At 46.5% G+C, this 23,186-nt stretch overlaps 9 protein-coding genes across 9 annotated transcripts; 4 read left to right on the top strand and 5 right to left on the bottom strand.

Moving 5' to 3' along the window:
• Positions 1–234: 234 nt before the first annotated feature.
• On the bottom strand, positions 235–2,460 carry N7483_000790 (uncharacterized protein; the record flags this gene model as incomplete). Its single annotated transcript, XM_057084228.1, has 2 exons — positions 235–372; positions 457–2,460. 2 exons carry the CDS (start codon positions 2,458–2,460, stop codon positions 235–237), a joined length of 2,142 nt encoding a protein of 713 aa, XP_056950377.1.
• Positions 2,461–6,941: 4,481 nt separating this feature from the next.
• On the top strand, positions 6,942–8,098 carry N7483_000789 (putative NUDIX family hydrolase; the record flags this gene model as incomplete). Its single annotated transcript, XM_057084227.1, has 2 exons — positions 6,942–7,406; positions 7,586–8,098. The coding sequence occupies 2 exons, from the start codon at positions 6,942–6,944 to the stop codon at positions 8,096–8,098; spliced, it is 978 nt and encodes a 325-aa protein (XP_056950376.1).
• A 219-nt stretch (positions 8,099–8,317) lies between these two features.
• Positions 8,318–9,613, bottom strand: N7483_000788 (MutT/nudix family protein; the record flags this gene model as incomplete). The annotated part of the gene is made up of 4 exons (XM_057084226.1): positions 8,318–8,556; positions 8,654–8,894; positions 9,321–9,413; positions 9,560–9,613. The coding sequence occupies 4 exons, from the start codon at positions 9,611–9,613 to the stop codon at positions 8,318–8,320; spliced, it is 627 nt and encodes a 208-aa protein (XP_056950375.1).
• Positions 9,614–10,255: 642 nt separating this feature from the next.
• On the bottom strand, positions 10,256–11,075 carry N7483_000787 (HAD family hydrolase; the record flags this gene model as incomplete). Its single annotated transcript, XM_057084225.1, has 2 exons — positions 10,256–11,011; positions 11,067–11,075. The coding sequence occupies 2 exons, from the start codon at positions 11,073–11,075 to the stop codon at positions 10,256–10,258; spliced, it is 765 nt and encodes a 254-aa protein (XP_056950374.1).
• Positions 11,076–12,740: 1,665 nt separating this feature from the next.
• On the top strand, positions 12,741–14,611 carry N7483_000786 (initiator tRNA phosphoribosyl transferase family protein; the record flags this gene model as incomplete). Its single annotated transcript, XM_057084224.1, has 5 exons — positions 12,741–13,078; positions 13,254–13,288; positions 13,405–13,577; positions 13,685–14,351; positions 14,457–14,611. The coding sequence occupies 5 exons, from the start codon at positions 12,741–12,743 to the stop codon at positions 14,609–14,611; spliced, it is 1,368 nt and encodes a 455-aa protein (XP_056950373.1).
• Positions 14,612–14,695: 84 nt separating this feature from the next.
• Positions 14,696–15,644, bottom strand: N7483_000785 (aldo/keto reductase family protein; the record flags this gene model as incomplete). The annotated part of the gene is made up of 2 exons (XM_057084223.1): positions 14,696–15,031; positions 15,138–15,644. 2 exons carry the CDS (start codon positions 15,642–15,644, stop codon positions 14,696–14,698), a joined length of 843 nt encoding a protein of 280 aa, XP_056950372.1.
• An 843-nt stretch (positions 15,645–16,487) lies between these two features.
• On the top strand, positions 16,488–18,676 carry N7483_000784 (alpha-actinin, sarcomeric (f-actin cross linking protein); the record flags this gene model as incomplete). The annotated part of the gene is given in 5 exon segments (XM_057084222.1): positions 16,488–16,543; positions 16,631–16,697; positions 16,813–16,905; positions 16,917–18,419; positions 18,491–18,676. 5 exon segments carry the CDS (start codon positions 16,488–16,490, stop codon positions 18,674–18,676), a joined length of 1,905 nt encoding a protein of 634 aa, XP_056950371.1.
• A 640-nt stretch (positions 18,677–19,316) lies between these two features.
• On the top strand, positions 19,317–20,925 carry N7483_000783 (putative RNA binding protein; the record flags this gene model as incomplete). Its single annotated transcript, XM_057084221.1, has 7 exons — positions 19,317–19,355; positions 19,425–19,557; positions 19,770–19,833; positions 19,894–19,931; positions 19,995–20,046; positions 20,104–20,173; positions 20,245–20,925. 7 exons carry the CDS (start codon positions 19,317–19,319, stop codon positions 20,923–20,925), a joined length of 1,077 nt encoding a protein of 358 aa, XP_056950370.1.
• Positions 20,926–21,559: 634 nt separating this feature from the next.
• On the bottom strand, positions 21,560–22,863 carry N7483_000782 (WD40 repeat domain-containing protein; the record flags this gene model as incomplete). Its single annotated transcript, XM_057084220.1, has 5 exons — positions 21,560–21,696; positions 21,758–22,509; positions 22,574–22,613; positions 22,678–22,791; positions 22,854–22,863. The coding sequence occupies 5 exons, from the start codon at positions 22,861–22,863 to the stop codon at positions 21,560–21,562; spliced, it is 1,053 nt and encodes a 350-aa protein (XP_056950369.1).
• Positions 22,864–23,186: the final 323 nt, after the last annotated feature.

The raw sequence follows: 23,186 nt of genomic DNA, 5'->3' as shown, positions 1-23,186 counted from the left end.
TGGTTCCTTGTCTGAAACGATAATCTGTCGTAGTTTTTTGACTGATTCCACTCCAAGACTTGGTAAATTCAAATGGCAATAACACGAGAAAGTAAAATATTGTAGACACCTCCCAAGGAAACACTGTTACACCTCGAAGGTAAGAATTTCACTATCCCAAGATCTCCTGTATATCGTAGTGCTTGCCTTCACCACGTATGAGATCTCATCGGCGTGCGCGGCTATGAAACACGCTCAGCTCATGTCGCGGTCGAGGGTTGTAGGTACGCTCCTGTTGAGTCCTCCGCAAGTGGCCGCTACAGAAGAAAAGTCATATGCGAACTGTGTTGGTGCGAATCCCCCGTTGCGGGTGTATGTTATCCAGCGACCGATCTGTTTTCGTATTAGTGATGTGTCTGTGATGAGATGGGGAAATCCAATAGTTAAAGACTAGTGGGAGGTAGAGAAAGAACAAACCATCGCTATTCGTACACCCAACCAGAGGCATCGATTTTGTCTTTGTACTATTGTAGCCTCTTCCTCCACAGTAGGCCTGTTATCTTCTGATGAGGCATTGTCGAAAAACCCAGGTGGATGGTATTGTTGACTCCAAACTTGTCCACGAATGAAAAAATCTTCTGTGAGTTGCTGTCTGTCTTCGTCGAGGCGAATAGGAAATGATTCGTGCTCGATATGTGAGAAGTCTGTATCAGGTCGAAATAATCTGTTGAGATAGCTGGCAACTGGTAGCCACGGGATTATCGTCTCTAGTCGTTGCATGGCGGGAGGACTCAGAATTAAGCACCAGATAAACGCGAGGGAAGTATGAGCGCTCCAATCCATTGCCGGACTGCCATTTTGCTCAAGAAAGAAAGCAAGTGTATGAACTGCAAGATACGCTCCTTGAGAAGGAGCCTCTGAGATTAGATTTGATATGGCGGGTTGGCTGGAATCTGATGTTTCATTGTTTGGCGCTGAGCTAAAAGTCCATCCCAATGTCTCCATCGTCTTCGGATGACCATATTGCAATATTGACGCAAAGTTACTGGATACCAGGTAGATCCCTTCCTGCGGATTTCGATTCAGCCGAGGGAGTTCCCTTCGTAGAAATGATAGAAATCTCTTAGCCAAGATGATGAACTGCTCCTTGGAGCCTCCCGTGAATAGAATCCCGTGTGTAGCGATAAAGGCCGAGATCATTGGGTTTTGTCTGCGCTCCATTCCCTCTTTTCCCTTATTATTTGTGGGTTTGAAAAGAAGAGCGATACTCTCCTGGGCATTCTCAAATGGGATCACGCTAACCAAAGCCTTGGTATAGTGAAATAGCTGTCTCAATCCATCGGGTCGAGCTAACACCGCGAGGTGGTGCTGAATTCGCCCTTGTTCAGGAATGATAAGTGCATCTTGGTTATACCAGTATCGTGATATCCCTGCCCAAGTCTCCCGTTGTCCCATATCTGATTCTTCGATGGCCATACGGTACCGAGCGAGATCACCCAAGCACTCCATCCACGTTTCTTTGAATGCACCGACACTTTCCAAAAGCAATGATATCATTGAATACGAGACATATATGTAGCTCAGTAAAAAATCCATAGATTTGGGCAACTGCTGTCGCATGACTTCTAAGAATGAATGAATTCCGTGGCGCCACATTCGCGCAGGCATGTAGTATTGATCCGCGAGGCGTGTCAGCAAAGGAGTGGCTGATGGATGTTTTGAGGCGAGTAAAAAGTCATGGTGCTCATAGAGCAGAGTCCGGTGCAGAGAAATCATAGCAGCCCATTGTGGAGCTGTCAACTCAGTCTGTGATTTGGTTTGTTCCTCGTCGATATCTTTGCATTTTTGCTCAACTAGGGTGAGTCCCTTATATATGACTCGCACTTCGCTGATCAACTGTTCCTCGGTGATGATATTTGTTTCAAGCTGCTTGAACATTCCGCGATTCTCGACAATTTCCGGTACAGGACTGGATGAAAGCATCATGCTCCTTAGATCTGAAGGAGGGTTCGACATGTTTATATCCGGCGGCGCTTCTTGTATGGACACATCGCGATTGGATTGCATTTGGCCATTTTCTCCTTCTGCCTCATTTGCCGGTGCAGCTGTAGGAGCACTTGGATTTGAATGAAATCGTTTCAAGTCCGGACGAGTCATCTCCCAATCATGTCGTTGATCTTGTTCTCTTGCTAACCCAGCAAGTCCTGCATCCAATGGCCTTTGATTGATCATGCCACCCATAGACTGATGATAGGTTCGAACCTGTGGGTTCGATGATGCTGTCGATAACCGATTCCTTGAGATTTTAGGACTTCCTCTGAGTCGGAATCTCTCAGTACGTGTGGTACTAGTCCGAGAAGATCTGGCTCTTCGAACACCATTGTTGCTATGTGTCTCAAGAGTGCCTTCCTCGAACACGCCGGAATTAGGCCTACCATTCGATAATGGCGGGCTAGCCGACGGACGTAAGCGATTCGCCATTGATGACCGTGAGATTTCCTCTTCCGAGCGTACCCGCCCAATGTATTGCCTATTAACCGAGATTTAGGGATCAGATAACATTGGATTATGGGAAAAGTAAATTTGAAGTTTATTGTCAAAAAAACTTGAACTTGAACATACCTGGGTGGCTGACTATGCCCTTTCCAGGTCCTGGGATCTACACGGGTACTAGACAGTGCACCGTAATTGGAGCGTGTCTTTGTACGGAATCTTGAGTTTTCGCCCATAATCTGTTTCAAATACTGCACATGATCTGATCGATCGTTAGTTACCTAGATCGGGATCATTTGTAGTGGAACTTAAGTCGGGTGCATGTGGGGCCTTGGGAGGAGAAGCATTTCATGCAAAATAGGTCCACGGGTGTAAACTGGGGGTGTAGATGTGAAAATCACCCAAATGGGATAGAAATAACAAGAAACAGGAAAACGTACAGTTCCTTTTTTTCAACTTAGGAAATTCAAGTTAGGAAAATTAGGAAAATTATTGGGGCAAGATGGTGTCTTTTTGTAGGCTTAGACATGTTGGTTGCCTCGGGAGAGGGGTTGATATTTGAACACCCGGGTACTAGGGATAGAACAACTGAGTGTGACTGTGTGTGCCTTCAAATGTTAGTGGTTGCCTTGTTAACCCCCGGGCCGCAAGTTGTAGGCACACGCCCCAGGTGCCTGCAGCCTGATATGTACTTTGTATTTTTCATGTTCTATGAAATCTAGATTTCTTTTTTTTCCTTGAAAATTAAAATAAAATAAAATAAAAGATAAAATGTGGAGAGATTCCCGAGGTTTCCAACTGCAGTCTACTTATTCAGTGTTATTTGTCACGTCTACATGCGTGAAACATACCGGATATTAAAAGTCCACGCGCATGAGAATGGAGGCTGAAATGTCCACATATCAATGCCCATTAGACGCTTTGCCATACTATAGAAACTATAGTATAACCCAACATTGACAGTGCTTCCCAAATTTTCGTTCAAAATCACCAGTCAAAGGGCTTTGTTCAATGTTGGGTGTTTAGCGCATACCATTTATCAACTATAGCCCCTTAGGTGTCCCGGGAACCCTGGGAGTCATGCCATGCCCAAAGGGCCAACACTGAAACAAACACTCATTTATGACCTTCCAATGGCCGATTCTCTCTTAATTCCTATGGAGAATGAGGGATTTACACTGGAATATCAACTTATTTTTTTCTTTATTTTCTATTTTTTAATTATTTTCTTTTTCTTGCCCTTGCATACAAACTTCGCGACAGTCACCGCTATTAAGCCTTCTACACCGATATTTCCCAAGACAAGCACTAATCTGTCCTATGGATCCCAAAATCAACTCTAAAACAGAGAAATATCCCCGGTACAGGATCCAAACTATCCAATTGAGGAAATTCTTGGGTTCTACTATAGCTTTCCCCAGGTTTATCGGTCAAAGCAAAGTCCCAACGGGTGATGTTTGACTTGAATCCCGGAAGCTTTGTCCTGCAATCGGGCTTCAAGGCAGCGCCATTGGGTCTCTTTGCGTCTTGATTTTGAGCGCATTTCAGGTGGGGATTGACAGGCTATCTTTACCTGTCCGGTTCATGACTGTTTTAGTTGCTCAGCCTGATGGCCCTGGCCCCTCCAGGAATCAGGAATCGGGATAGTCTTGGGGGGGTAATTCAATGTGTGATCATGGGGCCTTTTCGATATCCAAAACATCGGGTAGAGCCTTGCAATTTACGGCCCACTTAGATGACCACATGGCATTGGGGTTGATTCAAAGGATGCTGAGGCTGCAGTGATGCAAGAACACGTCAACATGTCAATCAAATGTCTTGTTATTCGTACTTCTGGCTATCGGATGGAAGGCCTACATGGGAGTCGGGAGTTTTTATGCGGAACAAAACAAAGAGATCATCGCTCAAAATACCACTCGCTTGCAGTGACTAATAGATATTACCGAGCTAAGACTATTCGTATTCATTCCAGTGGGTCCATCGAAAACGCCAGAGTTGACATCCACTTATTCCATACTCGCTGTCACATCAGCCTCAGCGACACGCCACGCCCTGTCACAGAAGCCCTGTTACTGATCATCTTGAAAATCAGACAATATATCCCGGAGATATTAGCCATAACCTCGGACCTTTGGGATTCGACGACTCGGATTGCCAGGACTTTACACCATGTTTTACCGAACGCTTAATAGTCTCTAGTATTGGGCCGCCGAAGGACAAATACCCAAGCGATACGACTATTAGTTCCGGTTTATTCTCCAATCAATTTCCGCTGGACAAAGGTCACAGTCTTCCTTGAACACGGCATTTCTTAATCTGTCTAGCTACTCGAAGTACACGCATGTCCATGTCATCAATTGATGCTCCTGCCGGGATATTATCTTCTCTGCCCGGGTGAGGACACTATGTGATATGCTGCACGCCCTATGACCCTATGAGACAGGGACTCACAGGTGTCACAGCCTTGCCATCATTTGCGGGGTTCTGAGGGCTAAACGAATCCTGCTCTGTAAGAAAGGCAATAGCGCTTGATAATTTTAATACTCGTTGCCTAGGTATACCCCGTACTGTGTAGGCACTGGGGGGCTTATCAGATACAACAGCCCAAAGCCACAATGTTTGTCTAGACCGGGAACTAAGCCTCTAGGCCACGCACCTCATATCCAATTTCAAGTTGAACTTTCAAGTTTTGTTCTCAGGTTACGAACTTGTGATATAATATTGAAATCATATTGAAAATCAATGAGTATTGGATATTGACTTCGAGGCTCCTAGGTTATAAATCAAAAAGAAAACATAGAGCTCTGATCTACTAAATCGTATTTTCGTATACAAGTATTGTCAAGTGGATATAATATATGCCAGTGATCAAAATGCATACCACCATGAAAATCATGTAGTAACACACTGTCCCACGTAAGTATATGTATTATGTAGAGAAGCAATACTCCGTACCTCAAGCGTGAGTTCTCAACCTTGAAACTATCAGTGGTTCGCATTGACCTTTTCAGGCAACCTATTCCCGCCCGCACTTCTTATCTTGTTTGATCACAAAGGGGGTGACTGTAACTTTGTCGCAGGGGAACTTCAAACCTTGGAAGTCAAAGAGGGTGGTGAGAGCTAGCACTTGAGAGGTAAGGGCAGGGATAAAAGGAACCTGGCATCCGAGAGCATTCCATACCCTGCGGGGTAAGCAGCGTGCATCCGGTCTACTTCACCCGGGTGAGTGGGTAATGCAAACTGAGATCAGATGCTTCATCCAGCCCCTGGAGATTATTCATTTGAATGTTCTAAGGTTCTATTGGATATGATTTAATTAGGTTCAAGACTGAGCGATCCAATTATTTTAATCATTACAATGTATACTGCTATATACTCTTCTAAGATTAAGATGAGATATAAGGATTCAGGTTCTGACTGGGTGTTTTTATGTACTTATGACAATTTGAGGGTGAAATGATTCAGGATTAGTGTTAAACTTGGTTTTCACCCGGGTGTTTTTAGCTCAATTCGATTCCATTCTAGATGACCCAGGAGACGCAGCTAGTCCTCCTAGGTGCCTTAGCCTCATGCAGGTTTCTCGATCCAAGTCCTATTGGGTGGATCACAAGGGGCGCAGCTTATTTCCTTTCCTATTTGGTGCTTTGGCTTTCAGATTGATAAGTTGGCTTTTTTCTAGATTTATGATATATCGCTCATTCAAATGTTTACGGGTTTATGCATGGCGTGTACTCCTTGTACTAGCACTTGAGTGGAGAAGTGTACAAAGAGGGGAAATATTAACGACAGAACTATCATGGAAGACATTAAGATGCACATGGGCAAAGGCCCAAGCGCGAATTCAATGTTGAGTCTTCTAATATTAGATATTTAACACTGCTCAGGGGCCAGATGAGGTATCAACTACTAGGCAATACCCTGATAGCAGACAGACCTTCAAGTGATTTCAATGTCAGCATTTGAAGTTATACATGACTCAAACCCTGAATTATCAGGTTTCTCATACTAATGGGTTAACATCAGACCACATGTGCAGACCCGTGGACTGGATTTTGAACTCATTACCCGGGTTACGAGTATCACCTGAAGAATTCATGCATCACAGCCTGGATACTGGACTTCATAACCAAATCTAGGAATATGCAGGAAACAAACCAGAAACCAAACTTGCATCATGCGGAAAATAATGTATTGACATTATGCATCCGATCGAATAGAGATCGAGAGTAGATCCAATAACCAGAACACAGGGATATCCGTGTCCCCATATTCCCATCTCCCCGACGTCATAGATACAGACAGGCCCGAGCCAACTACCCACAAACCATTATCCATGTACTCTGTACTCTCTCAGGTAGTTTGAGAAGAAAAAAAGGAAAGTGAAAAAACCAAACCTTGAAAAGAAGGCAATCAAGGCGCAATCGCACTTTTCTGATCCAGTTCACCGCCTCAGATCATCAAACGGACCCATGCTATCTCTGCACCTTGCCGCGCGGTTGAAACCGAACCCGGGTGTACAGAGCCAAGGACCATTCCTCAAATTCACAGCCTGGATTACCAGTTCTACTACGAGTACCAAGACATATACATTCAAGGACAAGCGAGAAGCAAACATGATGTCGACATTTACGATCCCAGGATCATCATCCATACGTGTCAACACGGCGTCAGATATTTCCCAGGATGAATTACTTGCTTTCCCTGCCTTTAAAACTTGGATGTCGACACTGCAGCACTCCCTGGAGATGCAGAAACTCCCGTCCCATGAATTTCATGCAGACCCGTTCGTGCTTCGCCGGATTGATATTCAGGCGGTTGATCGGTTTGGGGGGAAGAGATTGGGATTCGTTAAAATGAGGGCTGATGTGTCGAATTCAAAAGGTGAAAGTTTGCCTGGCAGTATCTTTTTACGAGGAGGTAGTGTGGGAATGTTGGTAAGTGGGTTGATTCGTGCCACATGGTCATTTGATTCGTATTCTGCCAGAGTTCAAGTTCTCTATCCTAAATCCTGCGCTGGGTCTCGTACTATGCATAGTACGAGTATCTTTTCTTCTTCTCATATTATTTTTTTCTCGGTGTTCTTTACTAGTTCTTGTCACTAACTAAATTCCAGCTCATCCTCCAACCAGATGATTTACCTGCTGAGCAAGAAAATGGAAAATGGGCTATCCTAACCATCCAACCTCGTATCTCTGCTGGATCCTTGGCTTTTGCAGAAATTCCAGCAGGGATGTTAGATGACAGCGGGACCTTTGCGGGCGGTGCTGCCAAGGAAATTCAAGAAGAGACTGGGTTATCTGTACAGCAAAATGAGCTCATTGATATGACTGCCTTAGCTCTGCAGTCAGAGTCGGAGTCCGAAGAGAATGAGTCTCTTCAGAAGGCTGTTTACCCTTCTGCTGGGGGTAGCGATGAATTTATTCCTTTGTTTCTTTGCCAAAAGCGGATGCCGCGACATGAGATCGAAGCGCTTCAGGGTAAATTGACAGGAGAGAGGGATCATGGAGAGAAGATCACATTGAAGATTGTTCCGTTGGAGAATTTGTGGAAGGAGGGAATACGAGATGGGAAGACGTTAGCTGCGTGGGCACTTTACCAAGGACTGCAACAAGAAGGGAGGATTTAAGGCTGAAATTAAATTCTTATGAGCAAGGAGTATAATATCAGAGTAACATATTGAATTTTGGAGCATTTGCATTCTGCAGCATTTTATGATCGTCTTTGCATGGAAAAAGCAACGTTAAGTGTAGACGGGAATTGTTCCATCTGGACCAGTCAGATTTCAGTATTCACAAGCAGTGTAACCTGGGTTCTATGTCCATCATGTCTATCGCATGAGTTGCGGTCAGAGCTTCCATTTCTTCATCAATTCCATTCCTTCGGCCAGGGTGCCAACTCGAGCATCGATCGCATAGCCCTCCTTTTCCAATCGCTTGGTCTCTTCGAATAAGGAAGCCAGGGGAACTGAAAAGCACTCGATAAATTCATTGTCCTCAAGCTCTGGCTTCGGGTTCTGATTTTCAGGAAGGCTCATATCAACCCGGACATGGACCATATTGAGATTGGTGTTGCAAAACCCGGGATCTAAAGAATCAGTAAAAGTGCCATACAATATCCATCAATTGATCCTCTTCCCAATACATCAAACACTCAGAATAGAAAAACAAATTCTAAAACATACCGTTATACATTACCGGGCTTGTCTGCTCCGCTACACCGACATAGCCCGTTTCCTCTTTCAATTCGCGTACTGCGCACTGTTCCGGTGTTTCACCCGCATCGATAAGCCCAGCCGGGACCTCGATAACGACCTTGTCAATGGGAGGACGATATTGTTTCTGTAGGAGAAGTTCAGGCCCCGTCGGTTTGTTCAAAATAGTAACGATCCCCACGCCGTCGATCTCAGCATTGGCAGGGCGGGTCTATGAAAAGCCGCGTCAGTTAATATTGAACCTCTCGCCCACATAATAGGGGGGTCCACAAGTGGATGACAAGAGCCATGCCAGAACTCCGAACTCCTAATGAGAGACATTTCCCAGAGCTCTGGAACCAGTAACTTGTTTTGCAACAGGCAACCAGTCAAGGCCGTGCACGGTACATGATCATCCTGCAACTAGCTTCAAGCCCAACTTATGGGGTAAGCTTATGCTAGAGCATCTCTGCAAGTGTGACATCATGGATTCCCTCGCTGATACGGTGCAAAATCCCCGTGATCACCTGGGCAATACCAAGGCTGGAGGCAACTGATGTGATCCACGGATCCTCCGTGGGGTGAAACGCCCCAGTGGGTGTACTAGTAGGGGCGCTTCATGGCATGATGCAATGGCACCCAAAGTGAGGCATCTTACCTGCCGCTCTGCGGATTCCCACGTTCTCTGAACACCGAGCGGGTCGTTGTATGTTTGTTTCACCAATCGAATCCATCTTGCTTCAGCAGGATCCTAGATTTCGTATTTGGTTAGAATAATTGTTTCTCAGGCTATATGGAATTTAAAATTTTCTTTTCTTTTTCTAGGGTTCGTTGCCTTCAATTTGAGGGTGAAATGGGTATTTGAAGAGGATCAGGATGGGAAATAAGCAAACATACCAAAGGTCCCGTGGAGATGAGCTTAGAGTTAGCCTGGCTAGGCGTAGGCGACATGGTGGATTTGAAGTGTGTAAACTTGGTAGAGAAGAAGGTCACGGACGATGGATATAAATGAATTTGATTGCGTCAAATAGGTTTCTGGAAAATCACGGTCCAATAGTAATCAGGAGCCAATCTGAATGTTGACAGAATGGTGTGAAGAAGTGAAGAGAGATAGACACTGAGCTGGGCAGTGGGTTTAGCTTATCTTATCGGAGCTATGCCCGCATCAAACGATCTACACAAACCTTGGAAGGCACAGTGTACTCTGTACTCCATGGTCTTTGTCTTTTTAATTATCGGGAGTGTACGGGATAATGAGGAGCAATAATAATGCATGGATTCCAAGCTACATCTATCTCAAAGTATCATGGCTTATGGGGAACCTGTCTATCGCAAAGGTTGAAGAATGGCGTAGTAATGCAGGTGCAAGATACAAAGAACAGTCATGACAAGAAAAGACTGCGCAATGTTGGTCAGACATAGAATCAAGCACAAGTCTTTCCAAAGACTTGCCAGTGATCAGAGGTGTGCAAAAAAAGTGGCCTCAACCAGGTATCCAGGGAACGAGGACGAATACCGATACAGAGCTCCGAAAAAATCAAACGCTTTGCTGTCATGAAATCGTGCAAGTGTGAAAGATTTATGGTAAAGCTTTCACAGGCTGGACTGGTTGGAATCCTTGGGCGGGAGGGATTCGATGTACTTCATGCAACTCTCAAACTCAGTCCAGTCCTTCATAATGATGTGTACACCAAGCTCCGTTAAACGCTGGCTCATCTCCTCCTGCATTTCAGCACCATTATAGCTGCCAACATATCCGATGGTCCAGATACCGGCACGAATCGCAGCAAGGGCACCAGACTTGCTGTCCTCTACAGCAACGGTTTCGCCGGCAGTCTTTTTCACGTAGTTCAGTGCATGCAGGTAGATAGCAGGGTCAGGCTTAGAAGTGGGCTTTTCGAGAGAGCTGGCCGCACTGAAGACCCTGTCATGGTCGAAGTATTTATCCTGGTCGACCTTTTTGATAGAAGCCTGAACGCGGCGCAGAGCGGAGGATGAAACTACCGCAAGACCATACTTCTTTGAGGTAAAGACCTTGATCAATTCCTCACTAGCACCGACGCAAGGCAGAGCCTTGGCCTCAAGCTTGGCAATCACCTTGTCCTCTTCCTTTTTCACATAGCCCTCCAATTCATTCGGCTGCAACTCAAAGTTGTACTTAGACTGAAGCGACATCATCATCCCACGGAAGTTCTGACCGACGAAGTCCTTGATCAGTTGGTCACCGGTGTAGCGATCAGGGATGTCTTGCTTCTCGAGAATCTCATTGGCCAAGTCGGCGCAGGCCTCAAAGGCCAGTTCCTCAGAGAGGACCAATGTATTGTCGCAGTCGAAGAAAATTTCCGTGATCTGCATTGCAATTAGTAACATGGTGGGGTACAATAACAGAACAAGACCATCGTACCTGAGGCATGGCGATGACGCGGGGTGAAAATCCGATAACCTTGAAATAGATTTGGTCTAGTGCGGGGAATACTTCTGTGATGAAGAAAGTGCCTGGTTGAATTGGTGCTTCGATATGGTGTTATGAAAGATGGTGAAGAAAAGTAACAGGGTCAGAGAGATTTCAGAAGGAAGTTAGGATCTGCCTAATTGAGGGAAATGACCACTTGGTCCTACGGAAAGCATGACGCCGAGTACTATCGCAAGGAACCGGGCCAGAGCGGGAGCGGGGGCTGAGGTCATTGTCCTCGATAGGTACAAGAGGCAAGTACCAGGCACTTCCCTTATATATGTGTTCATATTAGTTAAATTAAGTACTGAGTACTTTTACTCCTTCCAAGGTTAACAGACAGGAACACAGTCTCCACCAATGATATTCCACTTTATTATGAGTCAGCAAATTTGGTCCCGCACTAATCCTATATAGGAATAGTGGATTCTCCCTTGCTCAAATCAACTCGAAAAGAAACATCTCAACTGTTACTCTTCTTGATGACTGAATTACCTCTGAAAGCACTACCTTATACCAGAAGGATCCAATCTTGGTCATTTAATCCCATTCACACCATATTTCTTTCTATTCAGAAACACATATCATAGGTACCTGGTAGACAGATGCCAATGTCACTACGAACCGTGCATATATTGGAGGGTTTCATTGGGCGTCACTGTCCAACAGCAGCCCGAAATCGGGTCAACCCGGTGTCACTTTGGTTTCAAAATAAGGAGCCTGAGTTTACTTCAAGTTTCTATGCAATAATTGCCACCGTGACCCTGGGATGGGCTGCAATATTGGTATGGTACAATAGTACTCTCTCACATTTGAAGTTGGCTTTCGAGGCTTGCATTGTAAGTGTAGATATAGTTTCAATATGGCTTGCAAAGGCTTCACTAGTAATAAAGATACCACCTGGGCAGTGAAAGAGCCCTAGAGGGTCCAAGCGTTCAAGACCCCGCTGCCACCAAAATCAGGAAGGTCACGGGGCACTGTTCTCCAGTTTTGGTGGTAGGTAAATGATCTTGGAACCTGGAAGGGGACACAGCCACCTACCTAGGCACATGTAAGGTGCCTGCAAGTGGCGTACCTCGATACTAGCCTTCAGGTTTGGCTTGGATACTCTTCCGTTGCTCAGTCACCATTATGATACTAGTACCTTTTTGTTTCATCGTGGTGTTCCTGCTAGTATCGTGAGGCCGTCAATCGGATAGTAGCTAAACAACCTTGGAATACCTCATTGGGATGCATGTGTATGAGAATGACCGGGTCATTCCATTTCTAGGTTAATTTGAACTGGCGTATGACACGCCCACCTCATTTGAATAATCAATGTCTCAATGCATCTCAAAACATAGTAGGGTTGTCTCAAATCCCCACTATTCGATCCTGATTGGCCAGTCCTCCAACGGCACATCACAGGCTGCACAGCTTCTGCTATGATTTTCACCAGTGTCCACCATACTTCAAGTTGTGGGGCATGATAAAAATACCTCTCTTCAAAATCCAAGTTTGATACCCCGGATTATATCACATCAAACCAATAAGCCTGAACCCCTCAACTGCCAGGCTGAATCAAGTGGCAGTACTACCCGGGAATACGACTCAGACGAGGGTATACTTGGCACACGACGCATCAAAATGGGCTCATCGGGCACATATCCCACTCTGGGAGACCTGCACTTCCCGTCAGCACAGGTCTCTATCTCGCAGACCCTCTCATCTCTGCGTCGATCGGCTCTATCCGTCTCCAACCGGCTCAAATCTATCGAGACTGATGGAGCCTTTGTTCAGGATGCGGCGGAGCATTATGGTCTCCCACTTTTCGCGAATGAACGTTGTGGTAGTTGGTATATTAACCCGGATGTGAAAGCAGGAAGTGCCTACTTCAAAAGTACAGATGGTCATACGGGACAATGGGATTTTAGCTTCCGTAGGCTTAATCTGCAATTGCTTCCGCTGGCTCGGAAGTATGGAGGGTGAGTTCATATTCTCATCCGTTTCTTGCCGGACTTGCTGGATTGAGTGATTCTTGTATCCATCTAATCTCCGGATCACCCGATGAGCCCTGGAGCTAACCGTGGTACATTCAATTGGTGGATGTGGTTAGTGGTACTTTTATCCTTCAAATCCTAACATGCTCGATTTATGTAGGTGTGTAATTGTGGATTCAACTCGCCGAGGAAAATGTATGTTTCTTTCATTGTCGCGTTGGACGTGTCATTTATCTACAACAAAAAATGCCACCATGCATTGTGGCTGACGCCACTGGACAATATCCCGGGCCATTGCTGACGATACCCAGTGATGCCTGATGCCTTATCGAAGACTATTCCCATTTGGTGTGCAGTCTTGAACCGGGCTCTATTCCCAACTCAGACAGAATATCACCGGGTCCGATTACCTCCCAACTACCTGGGCCAATCCGAAGAATCTCAAATCGAGAACCGCATTGATGGCTTCGTTCATTCTCTCAAGGTAGGTCTGTCCCATGTACCTAGGACGTTGGGGACTATAATTAGCTGTACCCCTCCCTTGCCCGGGTGAAATGAGGCTTCGTGGCAAATGGACTTACCTCGTCACAGGCCCTGAAACTTGATCTAGATGAGCTGCGAGAACAACTTGGAAAGCCTATCCGCGTAGCCTGGGCCAATCATGAATACTTCTACCCCACAGATCTACGCAAGGGCGAGAATTACTGCCTCTTTGTACTTTGCTCCGCCTCAAAGCGTGTTCATGGCGCCGAAATGTCGGAAGGGGGATATATCCAGGGTGCTGGTGATGACAGCGAGGGATGGGCGCATGGACTTACGCCACCTGTTTTCTGGGCGAACCAGGATACTCTGAAGCGAACTGCTGAAGAAGATCTACCGGATCTGATTGCGGACCTGATCGCGGATTATCAACAGCAGCGAACTGGTCAGGTTGCGACACTTATCTCTCCGACATCAAATCTGTTTATCAATCCCACGGATCCAAAGGTGAATGGGAGTGGGCAGTACGATCTTGTGATTGATTGTAATGGTGACCCAGCTGCTGTCTTGGATAATCCGAAGCGACTGAATCTGGGTTGCGCGTTGGCTAAACTTGGTAGTCGAGATCTACGGAAGTCACTGGATAAAGTGCGAGACTTTGTCAACGAGCAACTTGGATCCAACCCATCGCAGTCTCTGTTGGTGACCTGTGACACTGGGAAAGATCTCTCTGCTGGAGCCCTATTGGCGATTATTTGCCAGTTTTACAATGACAACGGTATGTCTCATGGATGCTCAAGAAATGCATAAAGCGCTAGATGCGTAACGTCATTGGGAATCAAAAGACAAAAATAAAACTAACCAAATACAAAATCATATCTAGGGGAGTTCGATGCTTCGTTATGTAAACGCAGTATCGGCAAGCAGTTCATCCGACAGCGTCTGGCATGGATCGTCTCATCCAACCATGAGGTTAATCCGTCCCGCTCGACACTGCAATCCGTCAATGCCTTTTTGATGCAGCCTGGAGATTATTGATGCCGAAATTTATTATGCCACCCTGTAGAGCCATGTGCGTATTATTCTAGCACTTGAGTCCGCAGAACAGGGATCGCCGAGTTCTCACTCGTTCACCACAGCCTCGACAATAGCACCCTCCGCTCCTTGGTCGAGCGAATTCAACACGTCCATATCCTCTCCGCTGAGATTAAAGTCGAACACGTCGGCATTCGCAGCAATGCGCTCTGGATCGTCACTCTTGGGCAATGGCACCCATCCCTTCTGAAGCGCATATCGGATCAGAACTTGCTGGGTGGTTTTATTGTATTTCTTGGACACTTCAACCAGAGTCGGGTTATTCGCTTTATAGTTGCGTACGATGGGGGAGTAGGCCTCGACAATAATGCCATTGCGCTTGCAGTATGCATCGATCTCCAGTTGCTGACACCAAGGGTGAAGCTATAATCAGAAAGAGTCAGCGCATTGAGTCATGAAAATAAAGCAAAAATGCGAAAACATAAATACATAGAAAATGAAGAAAACAACCAAGAGAATTCAAACATACCTCAATCTGATTCACCTGTGGAGGCCACACCTTGGCATATGCCCGCATCTCCTCAATCTGCTGAACTCCAAAATTGCTCACACCAATGCTCTTCGTCTTTCCTTCCTGTTGTAGCTTCTCCAGTGCCTGCCATAAATGTTTGCGACCAGCAGGTCCTGACTTGGAGCTATGAATTAAGAATAAATCCACATAACCTCCAGGTCCACTGACCTTCTCCACGCTCTCTACTAGCTTCTCATAGGTAGCTTCGGGAGAACCAGCGGGGACCAGGATCTTAGTAGTAAGGAAGACCTCTTCGCGAGAGATGCCGGAAGTGCGCAAAGCTTCACCGACTTCCGCTTCATTGCCATAGAGCTGCGCAGTGTCGATGTGTCTGTATCCGACCTCCAATGCCCTGTGCACGGATTTCACGCACTGGCTTGCTGGGGAACGGTAGACACCAAAACCCAGGCGCGGGATGCGCTCTGTGGAGTTGGGAAGTGGTAGAAGATCATTAATTGTAGACATTTTGGATGCGCAGTTCAGGAAGTTTTGAGATTTGAAGAAATTCAATTGTTGAAACCCGAGGGGAAGTAAAAAGGTGAAGTTATGAATGGCGTAACAATTTAACAGCAAAAGCGCCCCGCTCTACGGAACCGGATCGAATGATATCATCTCGGGATTATTACTCACTGAGCACACCATTTGATTTTATTAAGTAAACAGAATTGATTTGTCATTTATAGGTATATTTATATTGTAAAAAGTGCACTTAGAGGTTCTAGACTAATATTGATACCCCTATAAGTGTATTTCAGTTTAATGTATGGAGTACATTGGAGTACTATTTAGTTACTACTTACATATACCTAGTATTTATCACTTTCTACTCATAAAATGGAGAATCTTTTTGATCCCGAAATAGCATATTCCATTCTCCACATCTGATTGGTTAAATCAAAAGAAAAACCATAGGATCGTCAGGAGCCTGATAACACCCTTGATTGGTCTGACCTGTATTATTATTGTTTTGATATTCACCTATCAACTCCTATGACTGTTCAAGTTCTTTCACATATCTCTCTGACTCCTCCTTTTCCAGGTTCTCTGTGTATCTCACATATTTTATCAAATTTTAAAAAAGTGTCAAAACAGCTGGTTGCTACGGTGACTTTGCGGAGTTAGTTGCGGGTTTCTCTCACCCCGCCCGAAACTCGAGACCATTCGACTCGAACTTTTGACAGCTCAAAAAACCCTCCCATCCCTGTCGAAGCCTAACCCCAATCGGCTTTCATTTGGTGGATTCCCTCGTTTTTTTCCTCCATCTACCTTTATTGCCAATCGGCCCTGAATGTCTTAATTTGATCGACAATGTTGACGGTTGAGAAGCAGTGGATTAATGTGCAGCAAAAGACCTTCACCAAATGGTTCGTTCCAAGGTTTACTCCCGAGTCCATATTCGGACTTGGATGTACATGACATGTTCAAGCATATTAACAAATCTTACCTTACAGGCTGAACGATAAGCTGAAGATTCGGACTCTGGCCATTGAGGACTTGGTTACGGATCTTTCTGATGGTGTAAGTGGGCGATCATGGCGGGGATCCATACCCAAGGCCCCCCTCCCGTACCTGGATCCAGTCCATAGTGCTCCTCCCCCAGATTGATGTTCGCTGACCACGTCTTGGCTCCTAGGTCGTTCTTATTCATCTCCTTGAGATCCTCGGTGGTGAATCACTCGGTCGATATGCGTCGAAGCCCAAGCTGCGAGTGCAGCGATTCGAAAATGTCAACAAGAGTCTGGACTTCATCAGGGACGAAGAATCCAGATGACCAATATTGGTGCCGAAGACATTGTCGATGGTAACCGCAAGATCATTCTCGGATTGATTTGGACCCTGATTCTCCGTTTCACCATCAGCGATATCAGTGCGGAGGGAATGACAGCTAAAGAGGGTCTGCTCCTGTGGTGTCAACGAAAGACAGCATGCTACGATGAGGTGGAGGTCCGTGACTTTTCTACCAGCTGGAACAATGGTCTGGCTTTCTGTGCTCTGCTCGATATCCACCGACCCGATTTAATTGATTACGATTCCTTGGACAAGAGCGACCACCGCGGAAATATGAAATTGGCCTTCGATATTGCTACGAACGAAATCGGCATTCCCGACCTGCTGGACGTCGATGATGTGTGCGACGTGCCCCGACCCGACGAGCGTTCTCTGATGACATATATTGCCTACTGGTTCCATGCCTTCTCGCAGTTGGAGAGAGTCGAGAATGCCGGTCGCCGAGTGGAGAAGTTTGTCAACAACATGCATGGAGCGTGGGATATGCAATCGGGCTACGAGCGACGAATGAAGGAACTGCTACGATTGATTCGGGCGCAGCGTGAAGGATGGAAGAACTCTTCGTTCGAGGGTACATACAAGGATGTCAAGGAGCAAGCTGCTCACTTCGCACTGTATAAGCGCAATGAGAAGCGTCAGTGGGTTGCAGAGAAATCGGATTTGGCCGCCCTCCTTGGAAACATTAAGACCAAGCTGGGTACATACCGGTTGCGATCCTACGACCCACCCACAGAACTGAGTCTTGAGACATGTGATCAAGAATGGGAGTGCTTGACACGAGACGAGCACCAGCGCAGCCAATTGATTAACGAGACGATTCGGGATATCAAGAACGCCCTGCGTCGATCCTTTGCAGACAAAGCGAATGACTTTGCCTTAACACTGAAGACTCTCTCCCTCGCTATTTCAGGGCTGGATGGAGATGTCGAAGATCAGTTGGAGCATGTGCAGAAGCTGAACGATAACCTGCCTCCTCTGGATGCCTTCCTCGATACTATCGCCGAACTAGACGAGCAGTGTGCCGAGGCCAATATCGAAGAAAATGATTTCACCACCTTCACCCTCGATGAACTTTCATATGAACTCAGTCTTGTTAAATCCAGCATTTCGAAGAAGCTGGCCTTCCTCGAGAACCAGATGGTTGCTCGAAATATGACCAACCTAACCCCGATTCAACTTGAAGAGTTTGAGTCTGTCTTTCGCCATTTCGATCGTGATTCGTCCAACACATTGCATGAACTTGAATTCTCTGCGGCACTTGCCAGTCTGGGCCTTGTTTACGATGAGGAAGAGATGCACGAGGTCTATGTGAAGGTTTGTGGGGCTACCAGACTGTCTCAGAATGCCGGTGTCAGCTTTGAACAGTTCATTCGTTTCATGGTCAGTGTGACTGAAGATCAAAACACCGCCGAACAAGTCTTCCAGAGTTTCAGAGAGGTTGCTGATGGAAAAGTATGTATTAAATTTTCTCGGATTGTCTGCTCTGTTATATGGTGTTGGATCTTAACTAATGCAACATCTAGCCTTACGTCACGGAGCTTGATCTGCGACACTCACTGATCCCCGACGAAGTCATCGAACACCTAGTCAAGACCATGCCCACACACGAAGGTCCTGACATGCTCGAAGACAGAGACCTGCCCAAGTTTGACTACATCAGCTTCATGGAGAAGATGATTGAGGATCAGAAAAAGAATGGAAGGGAGTAAAGAGAGAATAGTTCCAGTTCCAGTTCCAGTGGTTCCTTGCACAGCATACATAGGGTGTTGTCGTTGTTTTTATGGGGGCGGTGTTCCTGTCTTCTTGTCTCATGGGTCTTCTATTGGACTCTTGTTCTCCAAGATTCCTGCTTCTTTTCTTGTACCCCGTTTTCCCCATCGTTTTCTTTACAATATCCAGCATGCATTCTGGGGTTCGGCGGGTTTCCCTCGGTTTACTATGTTATTCTATGTGCTCGCCTTGTTTCTTGTATGAAATTCAGGATACAACCAATAACATCAGGCCTTCAAAATTATCAAGCGCTTCGGAAGTAATCAGCACAGCCAATTAATCTTATTTGAATTTTCGATCTAAATCAAGCCATATAATTCTGAAATACTCATCAATAGTTCTATTCTTGGACCAAGGATCGCCGTGGAACCTCTCACGTGACCTAATCACATCTCAACGCCAGCGGATGGCCACAGGTCAGGATCCAGTCAATTGAAACTCACTCTCCCTTTCATATCATTTGAGAAGTTTCAGCTCTGTAATTCTCTCAGTGGAGCTGACTTGCCGTCTTCAACATTCTCCCACCTCTCTCACTTTCCCTTCATCTCACCTCACCCCTGTTCGCCGCAACCACCCAACATGGATCGCAGCTTGGATGAGATCATCGCCGAAGACCCAGTAAGACACCATTCACTCTCAATAACACAGTCATTTATTGAGACATATTGAAAACTAATGCTCCTAAAGCGCAAACAGAACCGCCCCTCCGCCTCCGGTGGCCGACGCAATCAAGGCCGTCGTCGCGACCGCAGCGATGGCATTAGAAAGGTACTTTCTGCTGGAAAGCCGATCATCGGCGATCTCAACTCTCAATTCTGGCGTCGCAAATCATACGACATGAATTGAATCATTCGCTAATATCCCTCTCTCTGCTGGTCGCAGGTCCGCCCTCCTCTTCCTGTACCGAATTCTTCTTCTGCGCTGTGATACAACCCGTGGCCGGTTCCTCTGGATTTCTGGGACCACGCCAACAAGCAAGCCGCGGCAATCTTAGAACATCAAGCTATTCATCTTCCCTACTCTGACGCCCAGCTAACCTCTCATCTTTTCTTGCAACGCAACAGCCCCAAACGCAAGAGCGCTTCGACTTGAACCTGTGAGAATCCCTCTTATTGAATTTTGCGGAAATTCATGCTAACGGAGGTACAATTGATAGGGACTGGGTACACGACAAGTATGAGGATGGTCGAGATGGTATGTTTGGATGATTAGCTCTGTGTCTCTTGCTTTGGTGTCATAAACTGACTGTTTGTTAAGCTCGTCCCGCTCGCAACTCGCGTCGATCCCGCCGTTCAACCTCGCCCGATCGGTATGTACATCATGTGAATTGAAGAAGAGATGAGAATCGGAACCTAACAGCTCATAGTGGCGGTTCTATGCTGACCAAGGTCCGCGTGGAAAACCTGCACTACGATATCAACGAGCAAGACCTTCAGGTATGTTTTATGCAAGCTCGAGTTAGGGAAGTTTTCCTATCTTCATGATTCTAATGAAAATTGGGGGTTAGGATCTCTTTGGCCGAATTGGCCCGGTTAACGACCTTTCCCTTCTCTACGACCGCGCTGGACGCTCCGAAGGTGTAGCCTTCGTCACATACAAATACCTCAAGGATGCGCACGAGTCCGTTAAGGAATACGATGGCGCAAACGCTAAGGGGCACCCCATCCGTCTGAGTCTTGTCTCCGGCCGCCGCGAACAAAATAAGAGTCTTTTTGACCGTGTGGAGCGCCCCAATGGACGGGATGCTCGCAGCTTGAGTCCCGGTGGTGATGATGCAGAGGGTCGGAGACGCCGTGGCGGCGGCGGCCGTGGTCGTCGTAGCGATGTTTCGAAGCCTGCTCCTGACAACATTGATCGCTATATTCCCGGTGAACGTGGTGAGCGTGGTGGTGATCGATCTCCCGCCCGCCGTGGTGGTGGTCGTCGCGGAGGCAGGGATAACCGGGATAACCGGGATAACCGGGGTCGAAATGAGAATGGAGGAGGTCGTCGTCCAAGAAAGACACAGGAGGAGCTGGATCAAGAGATGGAGGATTACTGGGGTGGAAATGCTGGTACTGAGAATGCCGATCAGCAACCCGCTCAGGAAGCACAACAGACCGCTGCACCCGCTGAGCCTGCTCCTGTTCAGGCTGCTGCCCCGGCTGCGGCTGCTCACAACGACGATGACATCGATATGATTGAGTGAGCACCATGCATGGAAATGCAGGACGGTCTGGTTTCTTCCTTCTTGCTATTATTCTCTCTCTCTTCTCTCCGTCCGCGTTGTAATGCGCAGACTACTCAATTTCTGTTTTCTCGTCTTGGAAAGAGCATCGAGATGTCGCTTCGCCGCTATGTTTCTTGTGACCTGGCATTTGGAAATGCCCATACAAATTGATTGGGGCTTGTAATCTTATCGAAATCATGAAATTGTCACTTGAAATCTGGATTATACGACTCTTTGTCGTACTTGAATACATGGGATATGCCTTTCTGTTCTTGATATATTCAATTTTCTTTTTTACCTGGCGATAGCAGTCGTGGCCCCGGGCTTGCGTTGTGAACATAATAAACGATCTTCGCGAACGGTAGTTCCGAGTCTCATGCTACTACTAGACATCCAAACTAAATGTAACACTTTCAAGAATCTCGATACTGGGAGGATATGTTTCTATGCTACATATTGAACTACCGTTTTTTCCAAGGGCTCGGAGCTGTATTGCTTGGGGCAGAATTCGGATGCGATTTTCATTGGAAAAAGTACAAGGCACGGTTAGTGAACTCGCATCTTAACCTATGGTTGCTGTACAAGATGGAATATCATAGATAAAAATACCAACTTAACGCCACAAGCCGTAGGGGTCGCGGGAAGCCTTCCACAACTTGATAGTTCCATCCTCACTGCCAGTGCCGTAAAGTTTGCCATCAGGAGAAAAGCTGACGGACCAGATGGGACCATGGTGACCCTTTTGAACTTCTGTACAATTGATTAGCCCGAATCCACACTGACACTGCAATACGAGGGGAAAACAACATACCCAGTTCCTCGTTAGTGTTCAAATCATAAACGCGCGCCCAGGTATCATTCGCACTTCCAGTAACCAAGCGTCCAGACTCGCTATTCACGGCCGCACTCGCAACCTCATATCCAAAATCAATCTGCTTCAAAAGTCGACCAGGCTGCAAACCATCAAAGAGGTAAACACTCTTTCCAGCAGCCACAGTCAAAATACCAGGATCATTCGGCCGGACAGCGAGACTATTCAGTTCACATGTTCCGATGGGACCATCAACCACATACTCCAGTACGGGGTGTCGCGATCGTAAATCCCACCAGCGAATCTTACGATCCTCCGCCGCAGTGGTCACGATATTGTAGTCTTGGTTCCAAACAATAGACTTAATCGTACCACCGTGTACCCCAGGTCCAATCTCATAGCTCGTTACTGAATCCGAGTTTCCTTCTCCACCACTCCCACTACTGGGGGGAAGCGGTGGTGTTGATCCATTACTACCACCACCACCAGTACTACTCGCACCACCGCGACTAAGATCGAAGATCCGTAACTTCTTCTCAGCGCCACCGGTTGCGAGGATTTGCGGGTTAGGTTGAATAGGGAATGCGATCGCGCGCACAATATGCGCATGTTGTAGTGTGTGCAGACACTCGCCTGTATGTGTGTCCCATACTTTGGCGGAGAAGTCGGCGGCCGCGGTGGCGGCAATAGCGGCGTCGGCGGATAGTCGTGCTTGCCAGACGGCACCTTTGTGGCCGAGGAATGTACCGATCCTATGAAGGATTTCAGTCAGGTTATTTCCTTCGGTAGGTTCTCAGTTTAGGACTTTTCACTTACCAGTCGCCAGTTATACCATCCCGCAGCATAGGGTTGTTATCTGCAAGTGGGGTTTGATCAGCGAACGTCTTCGTGGTTTCTTCCGAGGAAAGCTGGATACATACCTTTGCAAGCAGAAATAAGGTAGTATTGCTCATCTTCGACAGCAGAAGAGAAACTCAAATGCGTGACAGGGCGTGAGTGCCCGTGACAGGTCAGCGGGACGACCTTGGGGATATCTGAAACGGGAATTGGAATTAGCGAGCTAGCTCGGGGAATCTCGAGCTATGGGGTTACAAACCAGAAGCCATTGTGGGAGTCTCAAGACTGGGACTGTTTTGTCGAATGTATGACAAGAATAAATGGAGGAGAAGATAATAACAACGAAATTAAGTTGCCAAAGACCACTTTCAGTTTCTTATAGAAAGCGCGTGACTGAGCCTTATTCAATTGTGAAAGACCCAGGCTGAACTTTCGAGCTTAAGGAAAGGACAAAAGGAGATTCGTCAGGATCGTCACGTCATCAGAAGATTTTGAAGAATAGGACAGAAGGACAGAAGGACCGAGGTGGGATGACTGCCCACGCAGTTTGGGAGAAATTGAGGTTTCGATATTCAATCATTTAGGTGAACGG

The sequence above is a fragment of the Penicillium malachiteum genome, assembly GCF_028827825.1.
Source record: "Penicillium malachiteum strain IBT 17515 chromosome Unknown utg000001l:1.0-8184562.0:1.0-8186909.0, whole genome shotgun sequence".
Classification (NCBI taxonomy): Eukaryota; Fungi; Ascomycota; class Eurotiomycetes; order Eurotiales; family Aspergillaceae; genus Penicillium; species Penicillium malachiteum.
The sequence above is the reverse complement of the archived record's forward strand: the minus strand, read 5'-3'. Positions and strand labels throughout refer to the sequence as shown.